Source organism: Bos mutus, chromosome 13 (genome assembly GCF_027580195.1).
Source record: "Bos mutus isolate GX-2022 chromosome 13, NWIPB_WYAK_1.1, whole genome shotgun sequence".
NCBI classification, from domain to species: domain Eukaryota; kingdom Metazoa; phylum Chordata; class Mammalia; order Artiodactyla; family Bovidae; genus Bos; species Bos mutus.
The window spans coordinates 59,720,214-59,740,147 of NC_091629.1; the positions used below are offsets into that span (position 1 = coordinate 59,720,214).

Genomic DNA, 19,934 nt, shown 5'->3' on the forward strand with positions numbered 1-19,934 from the left:
GAAGCCAAGTGCTAACAGTAGATACCTTCTACGACTGTAGCCAAATTTCAACGTAACTTGATGCTCAGTTGCATATTAATCATATCAAAACATAATATTTTTAAAACCGCATGAGCTGTATAGCTCAAAGCCTGCACCATAAATGGGATCTATGTGGCCATCTGTCTGAAGCAGCAGTAATCACTCCCTATCATACTCAGTGTTCCTTGTCTATAAGAGATTTTGTCCCAGAAACTTCCCTGGTGGTCTAGTGGTTAAGAATCTGTGCTTCCACTGCAGGGGGCACAGGTTCAATCCCTGGTCAGGGAACTAAAACCCCGCATGGCACATGGTGCAGTAAAATCAAATAATACAATGGAACCCCATTATAATAAAAGGGAGAAAGAAAAGGAAAGCAGTGGAGAATAAAATAGTTCATACTGTGAGATATAAATGCTCAGGCAGCAGTCCTCCGAAGACAGCAGTGATCCATGCATAGGGTAGGTTCGCACACTGTGGCATGGCTGTGTCCAGACACGCCGTGCAGGAGACTCTGACACGACGGGTGCTATTGCCATTAATGACATGATGTTCCAAAATAGTGAAGAAAACTTGGTAGGGTTCTGAAAAAATGAAGCACAGTCTTCCTTTGATTTACATGGTAGCGCATTCCTGGAAAAGTCAGTGTATATTATAACCTAGCCAAAATACCACTCATGTTATTCTTTCCCGAGTTGCTTGAGCCAGTGTTTATTTTTATTTTTTTCCCCTTGAAAAGCTTTTAAGGCAACAAGTTTTCCTGAGCTCAGTTTTTCAGTCCTAGTCCATAGATTCTGATAGTTATGTTGTTATTCTCCGAATAATCTACAGTTTTATTTTTAATTCCTCCATGATCAGGATGTTTTGTTTTGCTGTTGTTTGAGTTTTTCTGAGAGGTCTGTTTTGGTGTCTACTGGTTATTCACTTTAAGTTCTATTGGACTGTAGTCATTAGATGTGACTTGAAGTACTTAAAATATTTTGGAATTTAATGAGGCTTTTCTTGCGGCTTGCTTTAGGATTGGGTTTTGTAAATTCTCAGTGTGGCTCTTGAACCGAAGGTGTAATCTGTTTGCAGGAAAAAGCATTCTTTCCATGGCTATGAGATCAGCTGAGGAGTTGTGATACATGAAGTTTTGCGGGGGGCTGTGCTGGGTCTTCACTGTAGCATGTGGTATCTTAGTTCCCCGACAGGGATCAAACCCACATCTCCTGCATTGGAAGGTGGATTCTTAACCACTAGGCCACCAGGGAAGTATATGGACCTTCTATAACCACTTCTTTTCGAGGTCTAAGAGAAGTATTTTAAAGATGACCAAATAATGTGGTTTTATTGACTGCACTCCTCAAGGTTTTACTCAGTGTCTTTAACACTGTTCCTTTTATGGCTTATACCACGGATTACTAAAGAATGACTTTTTGCCCCAAGCATTTACCTCAATTTTCATATTATTATTGTGTTTTCTGCTTTTGGTTTCCTTCTGCCTTGCATTTGCACATTTTTGCCAATCCTCTTACTTTAAATCTTTCTCTTCTTAAAGAATATGGTTGATGTCCATTTTTGATGTAGTTGAAAAATGGTCTCTTACTACATGAGTTTATGCCATTTAAATCTGTAATGAGAGACCCATTTGGCATCTTTTTGTCTTCTCATTTAATGGAGTCTCTGATTCCTCTTTGCATTTACTTTCAATTCCACAAATAATTGCCTTCAAATACCTAAAATATTTTAACTAATATTTAAGCATGTTTGTTTTTGTCCTTCTTTCTTCCATCCTCAGCTGTTTTGGTATCTTCTAGGTTCCTAAGAGCAATATATTTTCCTCAGTAATTACTTCATACTATATACCTTTCATTAGCATGAACAGTAATTATATTGTTTTGTAGCCATTGTTATTTATACATATTTCTATTTCGGTCCTTTATCTGTTTAAGTAGAGCTGATGATCACAAACAGGTCACCTACTACTAACAAGCAGAGTGCCTGGCACAGGGCAGGGGCCTGACAGATGGAACTTTCAGGTATTACTAGTGCCCAGGTCAAATTTAATCACAGAGATATCACTTTGCCAAAACTGTAGACTCACAACCATGATCAATTTGTAAATCTCAAAACACAAGAACAGCTTTCCCCAAACTTAAATGTTATATTGTGGAGGAAAAAAAAAAGTGGAACCCAAGCAAAATAAAATGTAAATGGAGTCTCTTGCTTTATTTTATGCTACAAGTTACAGAATGTTTTAAGGTTCAATGCTTCATTGCAGGACAAGTGACATTTTTGGTAAGTGATGCAGGCACTGGGAGTGGCCTGGGTGGTCATGGATACTGCTTTCCATTAGGAATGCTTCCAGCAGCAAGCAAACAGCAGCCTAATAGTAACACTTTTAAGAGAACATCTTCTCCAGTTTTGACATAAAGTTGTGTAAGTTTAACATGTACAGTGTGGTTTGATATATGTATATATGGTGAAATGATTACCACAATAAAGTTATTTAACACTTTCACCACCTAATTACCTTGTGTGTGTGTTAATAACATTTAAGATCTACTCTTTTAGCTACTTTCAAGCATGTAATACAGTGTTGTTAACAATAGTCAACATGCCATTACATCCCCAGAACTTACTCATCTCATACCTGGAAGCTTGTGCCTTCTGACCAACATCCCCCTTTTCCATCCAAGCCCTGGTAACTACCATTCTACCTTCTATTTCAGCTCTTGTAGATACCTTATACAAGTGGTTGTTGTTTAGTCGCTCAGTTGGATCCAACTCTTTGCAACCCCATGATCTGCAGTGCACCAGGCTTCCTTGTCCTTCACTATCTCTGTGAGTTTGCTTAAACTCACATCCATTGAGTCAGTGATGCCATCCATCCATCTCATCCTCTGCCACCCCCTTCTCCTACCTTCAATCTTTCCCAGCATCAGGGTCTTTTCCAGTGAGTCAGCCCTTTGCATCAGGTGGCCAAAGTATTGGAGCTTCAGCTTCAGCATCAGTCCCTCCAATGAATATTCACGGTTGATTTCCTTTAGGATGGACTGGTTTGATCTCCTTTCTGTCCAAAGGACTCTCAAGAGTCTTCTCTAGCACCACATATAGTTATTTGTCTTTCTCTAACTTATTTTACTTAGAATAATGCCTTCAAGAAAGATACAACCATGTTGTCACAAAAGGCAGAATTTACGTATTTTTTTTACCATTGAATAACATTCCTTTTTATGTGTATGTAAATGTGTATGTGTACATGCCCTAGATTCTTCATTCATCTGTTGATGGACATGTTGTTTCCTTGTCTCAGCTGCTGTGAATAATCTTGCAGTGCATGTGGAAAGTGGGGATGCAGAACTCTTTTCAAAATAGTGATTTCATTTCCTTCAAGATATATGCCCAGGAATGGGACTGCTGGCTCATATGGTAGCTCAATTTTCATTTTTTTGAGGAACCCCCAGCTACCGATTTCCATAGTGGCTACACCAATTTACATTCCCACCAACAGAGCATAAAATAACATTGTCTTGATTTGCATTCTGCTAATACTGAGCAGTGTTGAGCATTTTTTCATGTGTCTGTTGGCCATCTGCATGTCTTCTTTGGAGAAATGTCTGTTTAGGTCTTCTGCCAGTTTTTCTGATTGGGTTATTTGTTTTTCTGATATTGAGCTTCATGTTTATCTGATATTGAGCTTAATGAGCTGCTTATATATTTTGAATATTAATCCTTTGTCAGTTTAATTTGCAATTATTTTCTCCCATCCTGAGGGTTGTCTTTTCATTTTAAGTTGCTGAATAACACAAGGAGCTCAACCTGGTCCTCTGTAACAGCCTAGAGGGGTGGGAGGGAGGTTTCAGAGTGAGAAGCCATATGTATACTTGTGGCTGATTCATGGTGTTGCATGGCAGAAACCAACACATTATAAAGAAATTATCCTTCAATTAAAAATACATTTTAAAAAAAGAACATTGTTTATTCAGTAATTAGAGGAAAGAGGTCCCAAGGATTTTTTCAACAGCTCAGTGACGTTATGGATTTAGGATCTTTTCTTGTTTTTTTTACTCACTCATCTATAGATTGACCTTTATCATCCATTGATTTAGGGTTAGGATTATGGCTGTCATGTTGTTAAGCACCACAATGTAATAGAAGCATCTCAGACAGGAGGAATGGGGGCAGGAGCATAGAGGATTTTCACCTTATGCAGGTGTTTGTTTAAACTAGGGAAACAACTCAACTCACAGCTCCTCTGACAGACATTACCTGGAATCGAGTGGCTGGACCAACTCAGATCAATCCTGGCGGAGAGGAGATTATCACAACTGATTAGACAAATCATGCTCCATCATTAAAGACTAGGACTCAGACAAAACAGAAAAATTGCGTATTATGCTAACTTTTTTGTATGCTTTTGATAATCATCATTGTTTGAAGTTCAGTTCAGTTGCTCAGTCGCGTCCGACTCTTTGCGACCCAACGAACCACAGCACGCCAAGCTGTTTGAAGATTAGCCAACAATAGAGGCATAGAGAAATCAAGAGCTATCTGACTAAAGCAACAGTGTTGTGAGAAAACTCTTTGTAAATTGCCTGTGCATAAAAAGGATGAATAATCACTTCTAATTACCAAATCTCACCTATTTCCAGAATTGACTCAAGTTATAGCAACACCAGCAAGCACAGTGCAGACATCCTGGTGTTGGAGGAGCCTGACCACAATTGAACCCCGATCCTTACTCATCACGCCTGTTACCTTGGGCAGGCACAGAAGCCCGCACTTCTATGTAAGGTACTATACTTCCATATAAGGTACTACTTCCATATAATGCCGTTATGAGGATTAAATGAAACTGTATACAAATCCTACAGATGTCTGATGATTAATATGACTATTTTATCTGGCAGTACGTAGCCCATGTAGGTATATGTGAATAAGAGCTGTTATAAAAGTACAATATTCCTTGCCCTCCAGATAACTAAGTGCAAGTGAGCAAGCATCTGGAAAGGTGTGGCAGCCTAGGAAAGGGCATGAATACAGGTAAGGGACACTTCTTTCAATCGATATCAGTTATATTCCCTATCAGCGGCTAAACATAAAACTTGGCTCACTTTCCTGTTGAGGACCACCAAAAACAAGACTGGGAGCTCACTGTGGCTCGGATCATGAACTCCTTATTAACAAATTCAGACTGAAATTGAAGACCATTCAAAGTGAAAGTGAACTCGCTCAGTCGTGTCCAACTCTTTGTGACCCCATGGACTGCAGCCCACCAGGCTCCCCTGTCCATGGGATTCTCCAGGCAAGGATACTGGAGTGGGTTGCCATTTTCTTCTCCAGGGGATCTTCCTGACCCAGGGATTGAACCCGGGTCTCCTGCATTGCAGGCAGACGCTTTATCCTCTGAGCCACAAGGGAAGCCCCTAGACCATTCAGGTATGACCTAAATCAAATCCCTTATGACTATACAGTGGAAGTGAGAAATAGATTTAAGGGACTAGATCTGATAGACAGAGTGCCTGATGAACTATGGATGGAGGTTCGTGACACTGTATAAGAGACAGGAATCAAGACCATCCCCAAGGAAAAGAAATGCAATAAAGCAAAATGGCTGTCTGGGGAGGCCTTACAAATAGCTGTGAAAAGATGGGAAGCTAAAAGCAAAGGAAAAAAGGAAAGATATTCCCATTTGAATGCAGAGTTCCAAAGAAGAGCAAGGAGAGAGAAGAAAGCCTTCCTCAGTGATCAATGCAAAGAAATAAAGGAAAACAATAGGATGCGAAAGACTAGAGATCTCTTCAAGAAAATTAGAGATACCAAGGGAACATTTCATGCAAAGATGGGCTCAATAAAGGACAAATGGTAGGGACCTAACAGAAGCAGAAGATATTAACAAGAGGTGGCAAGAATACACAGAAGAACTGTACAAAAAAGATCTTCACAACCAAGATAATCATGATGATGTGATCACTCATCTAGAGCCAGACATCCTGGAATGTGAAGTCAAGTGGGCCTTAGGAAGCATCACTACGAACAAAGCTAGTGGAGGTGATGGAATTCCAGTGGAGCTATTCCAAATCCTGAAAGATGATGCTGTGAAAGTGCTGCACTCAATATGCCAGCAAATATGGAAAACTCAGCAGTGGCCACAGGACTGGAAAAGGTCAGTTTTCATTCCAATCCCAAAGAAAGGCAATGCCAAAGAATGCTCAAACTACCACATAATTGCACTCATCTCACATGCTAGTAAAGTAATGCTCAAAATTCTCTAAGCCAGGCTTCAACAATACGTGAACCGTGAACTTGCAGATGTTCAAGCTGGTTTTAGAAAAGGCAGAGGAGCCACAGGTCAAATTGCCAACATCCGCTAGATCATGGAAAAAGCAAGAGAGTTCCAGAAAAACATCTATTTCTGCTTTATTGACTATGCCAAAGCCTTTGACTGTGTGGATCACAATAAACTGTGGAAAACTCTGAAAGAGATGGGAATACCAGACCACCTGACCTGCCTCTTGAGAAACTTATATGCAGGTCAGGAAGCAACAGTTAGAACTGTACATGAAACAACAGACTGGTTCCAAATAGGAAAAGGAGTACGTCAAGGTTGTATATTGTCACCCTACTTATTTAACTTATATGCAGAGTACATCATGAGAAACGCTGGGCTGGAAGAAGCACAAGCTGGAATCAAGATTGCTGGGAGAAATATCAATAACCTCAGATATGCAGATGACACCATCCTTACGGCAGAAAGTGAAGAAGAACTAAAAAGCCTCTTGAAGACAGTGAAAGAGGAAAGTTAAAAAGTTGGCTTAAAGCTCAACATTCAGAAAACTTAAGATCATGGCATCTGGTCCCATCACTTCATGGCAGATAGATGGGGAAACAGTGGAAACAGTGGCTGACTTTAATTTTTTGGGCTCCAAAATCACTGCAGGTGGTGATTGCAGCAATGAAATTAAAAGATGCTTACTCCTTGGAAGGAAAGGTATGACCAACCTAGACAGAATATTAAAAAGCAGAGACATTACTTTGTCAACAAAGGTCTGCCTAGTGAAGGCTATGATTTTTCCAGTGGTCATGTATGGATGTGAGTGTTGGACTATAAAGAAAGCTGAGCGCCGAAGAATTGATGCTTTTGAACTGTGGTGTTGGAGAAGACTCTTGAGAGTCCCTTGGCCTGCCAGGAGATCCAACCAGTCCATCCTAAAGGAGATCAGTCCTGGGTGTTCTTTGGAAGGACTGATGTTGAAGCTGAAACTCCAATCCTTTGGCCACCTGATGCGAAGAGCTGACTCATTGGAAAAGACCCTGATGTTGGGAAAGATTGAGGGCAGGAGGAGAAGGGGACGACAGAGGATGAGATGGTTGGAAGGCCTCATCGACTCGATGGACATGGGTTTGGGTGGACTCCTGGAGTTGTGATGGACAGGGAGGCCTGGCGTGCTGCGATTCATGGGGTTGCAAAGAGTCAGACATGACTGAACGACTGAACTGAACTGAATTAATTTTGGGTGTACCATTTGAAAGTAATGGAACTTTAAAACAACGACAAGAAAACTGGTAATAGAAATTATTTAGGAAGCTCCCTATGAATTTACTAATATGAGGAACTGTCAGGTAATTAAGAATATTTACGCAATTACTTTTAAGTTGTGTGATATGAGGCTGATCACTGTGTCAACGAGCTCATGATCAGTTAAGTACTCATTGCCCAGGCTTGTCTAGCACATGGCATAGATCTTTTGTTTATCTTTGATTGGCTGGACTGGGTAAGATTGAGGCTAGTGGATTTCATCTCTCCAACAACTTTGATGAAACCAATTAATGTCTGGAACAAATATGAAATTTTGTTTTAGACAGAGGCAGTTCAAATCACATGGTGTCAGTAAAAGAACAACTTGTTCTACCATCAGAAACAGTGAAGTAGATACCAAGTGCAAGAGCAATCTTCAAGAAACTATACATATAATTTGAAGATATTTTATTACGCTCAAAGGTTTTCCATTCCTTTTATTTATAAACTCTTACTAGTCAAAAAGAAAATAAATAATAAAAATCTGTCTCTTCAGGAAACTTTTAACAACATAGTTTTGCTTTATATGCTTGTCAATTTTAAATTATTACAATTTAGATACATTCAGTCATCACATGATACCATGATACCAGGAAGGTCAATCTTAAAGATATCAATAATGTCTATACTGGTAAGTAAAATAATGGTAAAAAATGGTATTTCAATTTCACCTAAAAAAAAAAAAGCAAACAGATTCCAGTTTGTTATTGATGGGAATACAGACTTACCTTCTTAATCTTGGATATTAAATATTTGGACTTAAAAAAATAAATATTCCTGTTCTCTCAAATAGTGGCTGACATTGTCTTGGGAGCAGGCTGCCTAAAGAACCAGTCTCTCCTCCCTCAAGAGGGAGCCAGGGGTGCACCAAGTACAGGATCAAGGGCCCTTTGCAACATTTATCCCCAAGCCCATGGAGCTACTACTAAGTCGCTTCAGTCGTGTCCGACTGTGCAACCCCATAGATGGCAGCCCTCCAGGCTCCCCCGTCCCTGGGATTCTCCAGGCAAGAACACTGGAGTGGGTTGCCATTTCCTTCTCCAATGCATAAAAATGAAAAGTGAAAGTGAAGTCGCTCAGTCGTGTCCGACTCTTAGCGACCCCATGGACTGCAGCCTACCAGGCTCCTCCATCCATGGGATTTTCCAGGCAAGAGTACTGGAGTGGGGTGCCACTGCCTTCTCCTAGCCTTACTAAATTAAAGAGAACGGACTCTCTTTCTAAGCATCAAGGTGTGTACTACTGATGAAAGATTTTTCAAATTGCTGAATTGCCCCTTTTCCATTATTTTAAAAAATACTTTTCAGCTCTAGTGTAAAAAGGGAGAGAAATTGGAAAATATATTTTTATAACACCTCCATCACCACCCCCACCACCAAAAGGGACTCCATTTTTATCACATGCTGTCTACCTCCACAGTAAAGAATTGAGGCAAAAAATAAAAACAAACCATGTGCTATTTCTGAACAAAGAATTCAGACTACCTAAATTATAATTCATTTCCTAGAAAGTCAATGTATTGGAAATTTTGATCAGTGTTGAAAAAGAATATTACCCAAACCATCCAAGGAAGACTTGTACTTTCTTAGACCAGCCACACAACCATGAAGTATGGCTTCAGTATTAGACCTGGCAACCCCAAACCTCTTTTTAAACTGAATTGGTTGCTGTTTACTTAATTAACTTAGAATTTGCTGTTTGGATTAGGCTGTCAGGTAACATTGGTTATCTAACTATTTAGCTGCGAGTGTGTATCAGGTATGAAATCTCACATGTATGAAGGAAACCCAGTAAGTCATGCTATCAAATGTGCACAGAGCACACATGTGGATCTGAGAACAAACAAAGGTCAAAATATTTACATGGAATGTTGACCCAGATTTAAAAAACTATTTTAAATTAATGACATCTTTACATACAATTTGTTTTATGAATAGCCTCATTTGATAATTAAAAAAATATGCCTTTCAAATATTTCATAAATATATAAAATTTCACTACACTATTTTTCTTTAAACAGGACATCTAAACTCTCTTTAGAAATCAACAAAAATATTTTTTTTTCTGTTTCAAAGTCACAGATACGATGATTCTCTGATTGGCAGTGTCTTACTGCATGCAAGAATGGGACGCATATTCTCTTATACAACTATGCACATTTCTAGTATTTTGAGCTGTATAATTTACTCGCTGAAGGTCAGTAGTATCAAAGAAAAATGAGAGATCCCATCTAGCTATTTACAATATGAGAGTCTTTCTTAAACTTCTTTAAAAACAGCAAGATTAGGATGGTATCTGGCCAATGTAAAGAAATATTTTGATGACAAAGAAATAAGTTAACATTACATGAACAGTTTTCTAAAGTACAATTTGTAGTGAAATTTAAATATGGTGATCAACTGTACATATTTGGGACAATGATCACATTTTCTTTAACTGTATCAGTAACATGTAAAACCTACATTTAGAATAGGATTCATTCTTATAATCTACTGGGAAAATGCAAAGTCAGATAACTGGCTCCAGAATTTCTGGTGAGTCCAGAAAGAAATGTCTGAGAATTTATAAATAAAATTGTCCTTTATAATCAGTCCTTTTGGGTATGTAATCACCGTTCTAACAAGGAAAGGTTTTTAGTTTCGTATGTAATAATTTTCAAAGCCTACCCTCCCTTATTAAACATTTATTGAGTCACTAGTGTATGTACTCACAAAGCCTTCTCAAACTATAACATGAAGGCCACTCACTAAGACAGATTTTCAGTAATTCCTTTAAAGAGAGATTCTTGAGTGCACACACTGTGACTATACTGTGTCTATGTAAGAGAAAATGTTGCACTTTTAGGATAGTAAGAGGACCACCTTACTGCCAGTCCAGGTGCATCTATGATGATCCACCCAAAGTACACCTAAGCTGTCCTGTCTGGAGCTGCTCAAGGCTGTAAACTTATCATCTTCAATGGCTGACATGCAAATAGCAAAGGCAGTGACCGCGTCTGAGACCAGCAGAAGCACTGGACGCCCATGTATATACTCTAGCTAAGACTTTCTATAAAAAGTTCAACCCTCCTCTTGGAGGTAGAGCTTTGTATTCAAGACAGCCAGACGGTTCAAAGCTCTGCTCAGAATACAGTACTGTGCACATTTAAATTCTGGATCTTATACTCAAACACTGTGTTTGAAATAAGACTTTAAAAAGATAAAAAACCAACATTCAGTTTTAACCAGGATTGCACATCTCTAACAGTGATATAGATTAAAAAACCCTACCACCAAAATGGTAACTGATTTAATCATGCACTCTACAAAAAAAAGATAATTATGAAAACTTCCCTTAGTTATGAATGTAACCAGCTCACTGGAACCCAATGAGTATCTGTCTCCAATTTGTCAAAAGTTGTTTTCAGCTCATTGAAGGCCACAGCAAGATCATCATTTACTATAGTTTTGTCAAAAAGATGACCATACTGACTCTCCATTATCTGGGCAGATTTAATCATTTCTTGAAAGTCGTCTTCCTACAAAAGTATTAAATAGAATTGGTTAACCAGGCAGTTTCATCACATCAGTGCAGTTATTACACAACTGGTTTATCTAATGCTGTTCTGTGTTCACTATTTCACCTCAGCCATGAAAGAAAATTACCCTCTTTAACTGTAAATTCTTCAGAAGCCGTAATTTCTAATATTCTCTATTTGCTTGTAACTAAAACTGCTCTGACAAGAGTCAAAAGTCCCACCTTTCAGGATAATTAGTCACTTATCATTACAGGGATGTTTCAGTATTAAAGTAGAAGTGTTTATCCTGATGCTTTGCCTGCATCGTCCACATTTATTCATAGCAAGGAATGTATAAGAAAAACTACTTTTTCAGAGGTGGATACATTTATGAAAGGACATGTATACCATCTCCTTCTTTGTTTCAGTACAAGTGGGTAAGGGGCCCTCCATACATTTTTGAAACCAGGAAGAATTTTAGTTGGTTATATAGCAAGACCATATACATAAATGTGAGTTAAATCTTTGGACTATGTTATCGTTTATTATCCTCACTGAGAAACCTTTACATTGTACAAGACTGTAATAAATAATACGGTAATTCTTTATACTGTGACATCCTGAATCATTTCAGAGTCGATATCTCAAGGTCACAGAAGGTTTTCACAACAGAGATTTTAATTTTAGTGTTAATCCAGAGCCCTGAGTAATTAACATCATATAACAGTACCTACTTCGTATGGTTGTATACTGTCAGTACTTTAGAAAAAAAGATATTTTAAAAATACTGGAAATCAAAAACATCATGTGTATTTGATACCCACAATTAATAGTTTATACATTAATATGGACTTGGAAGAAAAGTTATGACCCACCTAGATAGCATATTAAAAAGCAGAGCCATTACTTTGCTAACAAAGGTCCGTCTAGTCAAGGCTGTGGTTTTTCCTGTGGTTATGTATGGATGTGAGAGTTGGACTGTGAAGAAGGCTGAGTGCCGAAGAATTGATGCTTTTGAACTGTGGTGTTGGAGAAGACTCTTGAGAGTCCCTTGGACTGCAAGGAGGTCCAACCAGTCCATTCTGAAGGAGATCAGCCCTGGGATTTCTTTGGAAGGAATGATGCTAAAGCTGAAACTCCAGTACTTTGGCCACCTCATGCGAAGAGTTGACTCATTGGAAAAGACTCTGATGCTGGGAGGGATTGGGGGCAGGAGGAAAAGGGGACGGCAGAGGATGAGATGGCTAGATGGCATCACTGACTCGATGGACGTGAGTCTGAATGAACTCCAGGAGTTGGTGATGGACAGGGAGGCCTGGCGTGCTGCGATTCATGGGTTCGCAGAGAGTCAGACATGACTGAGCGACTGAACTGAACTGAAGGTTAAAGATGAGTTACTTAAAAGAGGGAGGGGAAAAATGCTTCTGCCATTCTCTTGATCCTAAAGTATAATACACTGTCTCAAGGTTAAAAAACAGAGACCATGCCAGTCATTCTAATCATTAACCCACCACAGCTGTGATTTCTTTTTTAAACCTTTTATTTTATATTGGAGTACAGCCCATCAACAATGTTGTGAAAGTTTCAGGTGCCATTTCTAACAATAGTCAAAGGAAATACAAATTGAACACTACAAGTCTATTTGTCCTATACCCCAAATGATGCTTTTTCTTTTATTATGCTATATATGATGTTGGTACAAAAGGCAAATTATTAAATCTTCATCTAGACTATTAATGAGTAATAGTAACCGACCGGTATTTTCCCCTTTAAAAATAAGGCTAGTTGAAAACTCAGTGGTTTTTTTACATGTGCCTTCAGAAATTTTATAAGTATGCATAAAAGCATACAAAATAGTTTTTGAGTCAATGTAATATGAAGATCCGTTCACAACAGCAGAAAAAACAATCAGGGCAATCACTTAAAATGTATGTACCCAAATGCAGTTCTGTCCTGCCTGGATGTTTGGACCACAGCCTCATCTCTCAGTCTCCTTAATGTGGTCACTACTGCATATATGACTTTAACTCCTGCTTATGTATTTTCAGTAAAGTATCCTCATACTCACTGTAAAGGGCTTCGCAGCACCTTGGTCATCTCTGCTTGAGATAATCTTTGCATTTTTTCTTGTCTCCCTCAAACGCTCTATTGATGGAGGCTTTATAAATATCACAAACGGCTTAAATTCTAGTGTCCTTAAGTGCTTCACTGTCTGCAAGGAAGGAAATACATTTTCTTTCATTTCTTCATAATATCAGGAGTATGTTTTGTAGTAAAACTGAATTTTCTTTCTAAGGAGAAAATTCCTTAAAATTATTTCCTAATTAAGGTTAGCAGGCCTTTCACTATATTATTGTTCAATCATTTGTTGACAATTAAATGTTACTAGATACCTCTGGACAAATGGAGAATGTAACCTGTCTTTAAAATGCTTTGAAATATGCCATCATTAAATCCTGAGGAGAAGCAGCTAAAAATACCAGAAAGCTAGTTCTTAGATTTAATACCCAAAAGACACTATGAGTTAACTGTCTTTCATGCAAGTCTTCCAGCCATGCCATCTAAGCCTCCTCCTGCTCTCAGAATGAGGTGTCCCTTCTCTTTCATCCTGCCTTTGGAGTCCCCTTCAGGGGCAAGTCTCCTGCTTTTAAGTCAGCACTGCTCCCGGGTAGTAAGGAGCATGCTGTGGGTGGGCCTCTGCAGGGAGGGGGTGGGGGGGGTGATGGAGGTGGTCTATGTTGAGACAGGAAAGTGAGCTGCTTCATCCACCGTCTCTCAATCCACCTGTACCGAGTCCCCAGGGTGCCAGGTGAGCTCTACCCGGCAGCTGTACAACTCCTGTGAGATGCCCACGGCTCTTGCCAGGGTTTTACATTTCTAGGCTAATTATAGATCCAAAATCCATGAAAGAGGACCAAGAACCAAAATGTCCATTGCCAACAATTATGAACACTTATAATACATATAGGAGAATACATTATACATACAATGTAATATATTTTTATATATAAAATACATAGAATAAATAAGAGTCATTATACTTGGCAAACACTGAATCTAAGAGTTACAAACACATCTCCAGGCTTCTAAAAACATTTTTTTTTTTTTTTTTCCAACAGAGCCATCTCAAATTACATTTAAATGCTTTTGTCACCTTAGGAAAGGCACCTAAATGCCAAAAGTGAGTAGATTTCAGATTTACCCTCTAATGAAATGCTCAGATGGGCTAGAAGTGTGTTGACTAGGTCACTGTTCACTTACATGAGGCTGAACATCCAACAAACAAACTTTGTTTTTAGCCAGGACAGACCGAACTGAGTCTATACTTGTGCCATAATAGTTGTTTTTATATTCACCATATTCAATAAACCTGTAGAAATTAGAATCATTTGTGAATTACATGTATATATACACACATATATATATGGCAGACATAATTCATATATATAAAAGATGTTTTGCTGAACATGTAATTTTCAAACTGTTTTTAATAAAATAACTAGGTCCAAGTACTTCAGAATGTCAATTTCTAAAAAATCTTCTATTTTACTTTTTCAAATCAGTAACACTTGCTTGTATTACACTTAAGCAGAAAGAAGTACTTTAGTCCAGCAGTACTAATGTTTTCCATCACCTCTTTTTCAGAGCTAATGCAATGCAATAAAACAGTGAATAAACCAAACAATAGAAACTACTGAAATTTCACTACACACGAAAGAGTAACCAAGCTCAGCTTTAGCATAAGAGGAGGGACTGGCTGGTGGCTAATGGAACCAGGGTGGCTGATCACGTGCTATAAAAACTCAAAATCACTGTGCCAAACATGAAAAAGCATTTTGATGTTTCAATAAAATCCCACAATCTTGCATTAATACACACATTGCTCCCTGATAGCCTAAAACATTCATCCTTAAGCAAATGGAAAACCTGAGGGTAGGAGACTTAGGGCTTGCTAGAAGATATGGTCTAAGCAAGATGATTAACATTATTTTTTATTTAACTTTTTGAAAAGCTAATGAGAGACAGAGGTAGGTGGCAAATGCTGGAACTGAGGCAGGAGGTAGATGGGCCCTACCCACACCCCCCATCCCCACCCCCTCTCGGCCCCCATCAGCATAAAGAGATTGGGAGATTCATTCCCTATTGACTGTAACTCCAGAGGAGAATAGCAGGGCAATTAAGGGAGGAAGGAGTCTGGGCCCTGCCCAGATGACATATTTCTCAAAGTCAGGAAACCTCCCTGACCATACACGTGCAAAAAAGGCTCCTTGGAGGCCAAAGGGGAGTTATGTTAAGGGATGTTCCCCACCCATATGTCTTTGTGGTAGGATCCATCTTGGCTAAGAGATGCATGTGCACACATGGAAGGATCCTGAGATACACCAAATATGGACTGTGCACCAGGCAAATCAAAATGATTAGTCAAAGGAAACCCAGAAGAAAACTCCATAAAAGTAATTCAGACTGCCACGAGGGTGCAGCTCAGCGACTGTCTCTCAGGCCACTCGTTTCTGTCCACACTTCATACTGTACTCTTTTTTTCCTGTTAATAAATACTTCAGTTGCTTCACTACTTTCCGTCTTTGTGGAAATTCTTTTCCGCAAAGCCAAAGGGCCAGGGCCCTTGTCACTGACCATTGGTCTAGTGGCTACCATCTGCTGCCTTCACCATCATGACCCAGCCCCATTTCTGGCTGGGAACGAAGCCCCGCTTCAAGTCATTACAGGCCAAGGCCACCCGAGATCATATCTAGGGATCTATTACACAGTTACTAGTTTTTAAAATAAACTTCTACCCAAATTCTATGTTAAGATTCAGTTAGTGGGGTGGGATGGAGAAGGCAATGGCACCCCACTCCAGTACTCTTGCCTGGAAAATCCCATGGATGGAGGAGCCTGGTAGGCTGTGGTCCATGGGGTCACTAAGAGTCCGACACGACTGAGCAACTTCACTTTCACTTTTCACTTTCACGCACTGGAGAAGGAAATGGCAACCCACTCCAGTGTTCTTGCCTGGAGAATCCCATGGACGGAGGAGCCTGGTAGGCTGCAGTCCATGAGGTTGCTAAAAGTCGGACACGACTGAGCGACTTCACTTTCACTTTTCACTTTCATGCATTGGAGAAGGCAAGGGCAACCCACTCCAGTGTTCTTGCCTGGAGAATCCCAGGGACGGGGGAGCCTGGTGGGCTGCCGTCTATGGGGTCACACAGAGTCGGACACGACTGAAGTGACTTAGCATAGCATAGCATAGCGGGGTGGGAAGACGTGACAGGAATACACTAGCTACATTCCCTTACTCTTCAAAATAATCCCTACACATTGAACTTAACCTGATACACAACAGCTCTAGGTTATTGAAAAGTTAAAGGCAAAGGTTAGTAATAACCATTAATTGAATTATATTTTATCAGTTTCAAATATTATAAAAGTGAAAATTCACTTCAAATGGAATTGCTTATAACCACATATATGGCCACATGCTTAAAAACAGTAGTTTCATGAAAATTCTTAAAAAAAACTTCCACATACTTGTTATTTTGTACATCTGTCTCAAACAAATGCTTGGAAATGAAAATATATTCAACACCATCACTCTCCTGGCTTCTTCTTGGTCTGGTGGTATCTGTGATTTAATTAAAAAGAGTTCAAAAGAGTATCTACATCATCCACCCTAAGAGAAATACTAAAAAAGAAATTATGTATTTGATTAAAGGATTTTTCGTAAATAAGATTTAAAACTTAAAAAAAGCACATTAGCTAATAAAATATAGGAATCCCATTAATTCAGTTTTTCCACTAATACTAAAGTTATATTGACTTGAGGGTGGATTAAATATTGAATTGCATTGTGTTTATGCCATTAATTATTCTGAAGGGGCATTAATATGTTAATTAATAAAATGGTATTTAAACTCAAGGAAAAATTTCCTTTTTTGCAAATAATATGCTTATTATCATCTTTTATTGATTCTTTATTCATTGAAGCAAGTTTACTGCTCACTAGGTTGAAAGGTAAACTCTGAAATTATTTTATTTTACACATGGTACATAGGGTATGCCATTAATGTTTGCTTTACTAATCAAAGACCTCTATTCACTTCTCCTTTGCAAAATTATAAATATCTTCTTGAAATACAAGTGAACTTCTAAACTTTTTAGTGATTTTGCCTAATTATTTGCTACTGAATTATAATGGAGCAGAAAATACAGTATTAACTTTAAAAACAAAAGTAAAACCCTGAGGAATTGCAGTGCTGAGGTGGCAAGTATAAAACTGATTGCAGTCCATCCCTCCTGATTACAACTAAAAACTCTGAACCCAAAACATCTATTTTTGTTTTGAGCATTTAGAAAACAAACAAAGCAGGTAGACTGTGGAAGAGAGTCAGCCTCAGTAAGGGAGAGTTTACCTTTTATTTCCCTTTAGCTTTGCCCTATGGGGGACTTCCCTGGTGGCTCAGATGGTAAAGCATCTGCCTGCAATGAGGGAGACCCGGGTTCGATCCCTGGGTTGGGAAGATCCCCTGGAGAAGGAAATGCCAAGCCACTCCAGTACTCTTCCCTGGAAAATTCCATGGACGGAGGAGCCTGGTAGGCTACAGTCCATGGGGCTGCAAAGAGTCGGACATGACTGAGTGACTTCACTTTCTTTCACTTTGCCCTATGGGTGGGCTTGTTCACAGAGTAGTATGGAGGAATGTGTGTCTAAATTCCAACAGAAGCTCTGACTTTTTGGTGAAAAGAACCAGGAAGAAAACTCCCCTGTACGTTGAAGAGTGTGCAAGGAATCCAGGAAGGGAGAAAGCTGGAGAAGGAAATACTCCCAATTCTGTGAAGAAATCAACACTAATCTAAGAATAACCCCTAAGCTGTGCACATGAAGCCCAGACTCCAACCAGCAAAGTTTTAAGAAGTGAACTAAGATTAGAATCACTTCCCAGTGGGCTTGGTGATAATCAATCTGCCTGCCAAGCAGGAGACCCAGGTTCAATCCCTGATCAGGAAGATCCCCTGGAGGAGGAAATAGCAACTCATTCCAGTATCCTTGCCTGGGAAATCCCATAGACCGAGGAGCCTGGTGGGCTACCATCCATGCAGTTGCAAAAGTCTGACACGACTTAACAACAAACAACAACAAAGATTAGAATACACAAGCTTCAGCCTAGCCCACAAGTAGAAGCACAGAACATGCCCAAACCAATGTACAGAAGGCATAGAGAGTGGAGCTAAGACCTGCACTATTCACGAAAGTTGCAGACTGATCCCTTAACTGCACAAGACAGGGCAGACTCAAACCAACAAAGCAAAGCTTAGAGAGTTGAAGTGAGATTTAAACCATAATTTATAGAAAATGAGATAAAACTTATGGTCTAAACATAAACTAGTTGGTTACTTGCTTACTATAATAAACATTACCATTTTTCAGAATATTATAACAGGACCTGAAGTCAATACAACATAGCATTCATAATATCCAGAATGCAATTTTATATTATTCAACAGAAAAGAACTGGAAAAAAAAAAAAAGGGCATTTACTTCTCAAAGGGAAAGATAATAGAAGGCAGCCCTGAATGACCAAGAAGTTAGAATTATCAAAGACTTTAAAGCAACTATTGCAACTATGCTTCATAAGGTAAAGGAAAACACACCTGAAATGAATGAAAACATGAATTCTTAGCAAAGAAATAGAAACTATAAAGAAGAAAACAATGGAAATTTTAGAACTGAAATATATTTTACAAAAACCAACCACTAGATAGGCTCAATAGCAGAATGGAGATGACAGGGAAAATAGCCAGTGAACTTGAAGACAGATCAATAGGAACTATAAAATCTGGGCAACCAAGAGAAAGAAAATTGAAAAAAAATATAAATGGAACCCTAGAGACCTGTATGAAAATGTTGACTGAAATGTCAAACAGATGTGTAATGGGGATGCCGGAAAGACTGAGGCTTTAAAAAGTATTTGAAGAAATAACGTCCCAAACTGCTAAAATCTGATTAAAGACATACATTTTACAAATTTCAGAACTCAACAAATCCCAAACAGAAAAAATTCAAAGACAGTAATGCTTGGACGTAGCACATCCAAACAACTCAAAGTGAAAGAAAAGTAAAGAAAAAGTCTTGAAAGCATCTAGAAAACAACAAAAACAAAATCACAGTACATACACGGGGAATAGATACGTGAGTTCAATGACTACAGATTTCTTACCATATGCATAAAACATCAATGAAATTACATCTTTAAGGTACTAAAAGAAAAGACCTTTGACCAAAATACCTTGCAGGATTAAAGGCAAAATAAAGACGTTCTTGCATGAAGGAAAACTAGTAGAATTCATCAGCAGATCTGTGCTAAAGGAAATATTCAAGGAACTTTTTCAGACTGAAAGGAAATGTTAAGAAGGAAGCATATCTTCAGAAATGAATAAAGAATAGGAAGAATTCATAGTTGAGTAAAAACAGAAGTCTACTTTTTTCTGCTTAAGTTCTTTAAAATACATAAAGCAGATTTAAAGAGAAAGTTACAATATTATCTGGTGGAGTTTTCAATGTATGCAAATATAATACATTTGACAACTACACAAAAAGAAGTGGAGGTATAGGGACTTATATAATTTCAAGGTTTCTATATTTTATGTAAAATGTCACAAAGTTACTTAAACTGTGAATGGTCAGATATATGCATATTGTAATCCCTAGAGCAACCAGTAAAAAAGCAATGCAAAGAGATATAAGCAGAGAGCCACTAGGTAAATTAAAATGGAATACTAAAGAACATTCAAATACCACCCTCACAAAGTAGACAAGGATTAAAAAACAAAGGGAATAAACGGAAAACAAATAAT

General features: G+C 38.6%; 1 protein-coding gene and 1 long non-coding RNA gene across 6 annotated transcripts in view; one reads left to right on the top strand and one right to left on the bottom strand.

Moving 5' to 3' along the window:
- LOC138990465 (uncharacterized) overlaps positions 1–19,934 on the top strand; it is an 87,543-nt gene that overhangs the window by 51,509 nt on the left and 16,100 nt on the right. For 3 of the 5 annotated variants that reach the window (XR_011466609.1, XR_011466611.1, XR_011466610.1), the window contains exon 3: positions 4,656–4,797. This is a non-coding gene — a long non-coding RNA (uncharacterized lncRNA). Of the gene's footprint in view, positions 1–4,655; positions 5,067–19,934 lie in introns of those variants that run through there. The other 2 variants (XR_011466612.1, XR_011466608.1) reach the window with 2 other exon arrangements.
- Positions 7,974–19,934, bottom strand: part of MPP7 (MAGUK p55 scaffold protein 7) — a 225,460-nt gene continuing 213,499 nt past the window's right edge. Inside the window, exons 14-17 of the mRNA XM_070381808.1 lie at positions 16,611–16,704; positions 14,340–14,448; positions 13,147–13,290; positions 7,974–11,099 (exon numbers count right to left, since the gene is read on the bottom strand). Coding sequence (XP_070237909.1) covers positions 10,920–11,099; positions 13,147–13,290; positions 14,340–14,448; positions 16,611–16,704 — 527 coding nt within the window. The 3' untranslated portion in view covers positions 7,974–10,919. The remainder of the gene's footprint in view (positions 11,100–13,146; positions 13,291–14,339; positions 14,449–16,610; positions 16,705–19,934) is intronic.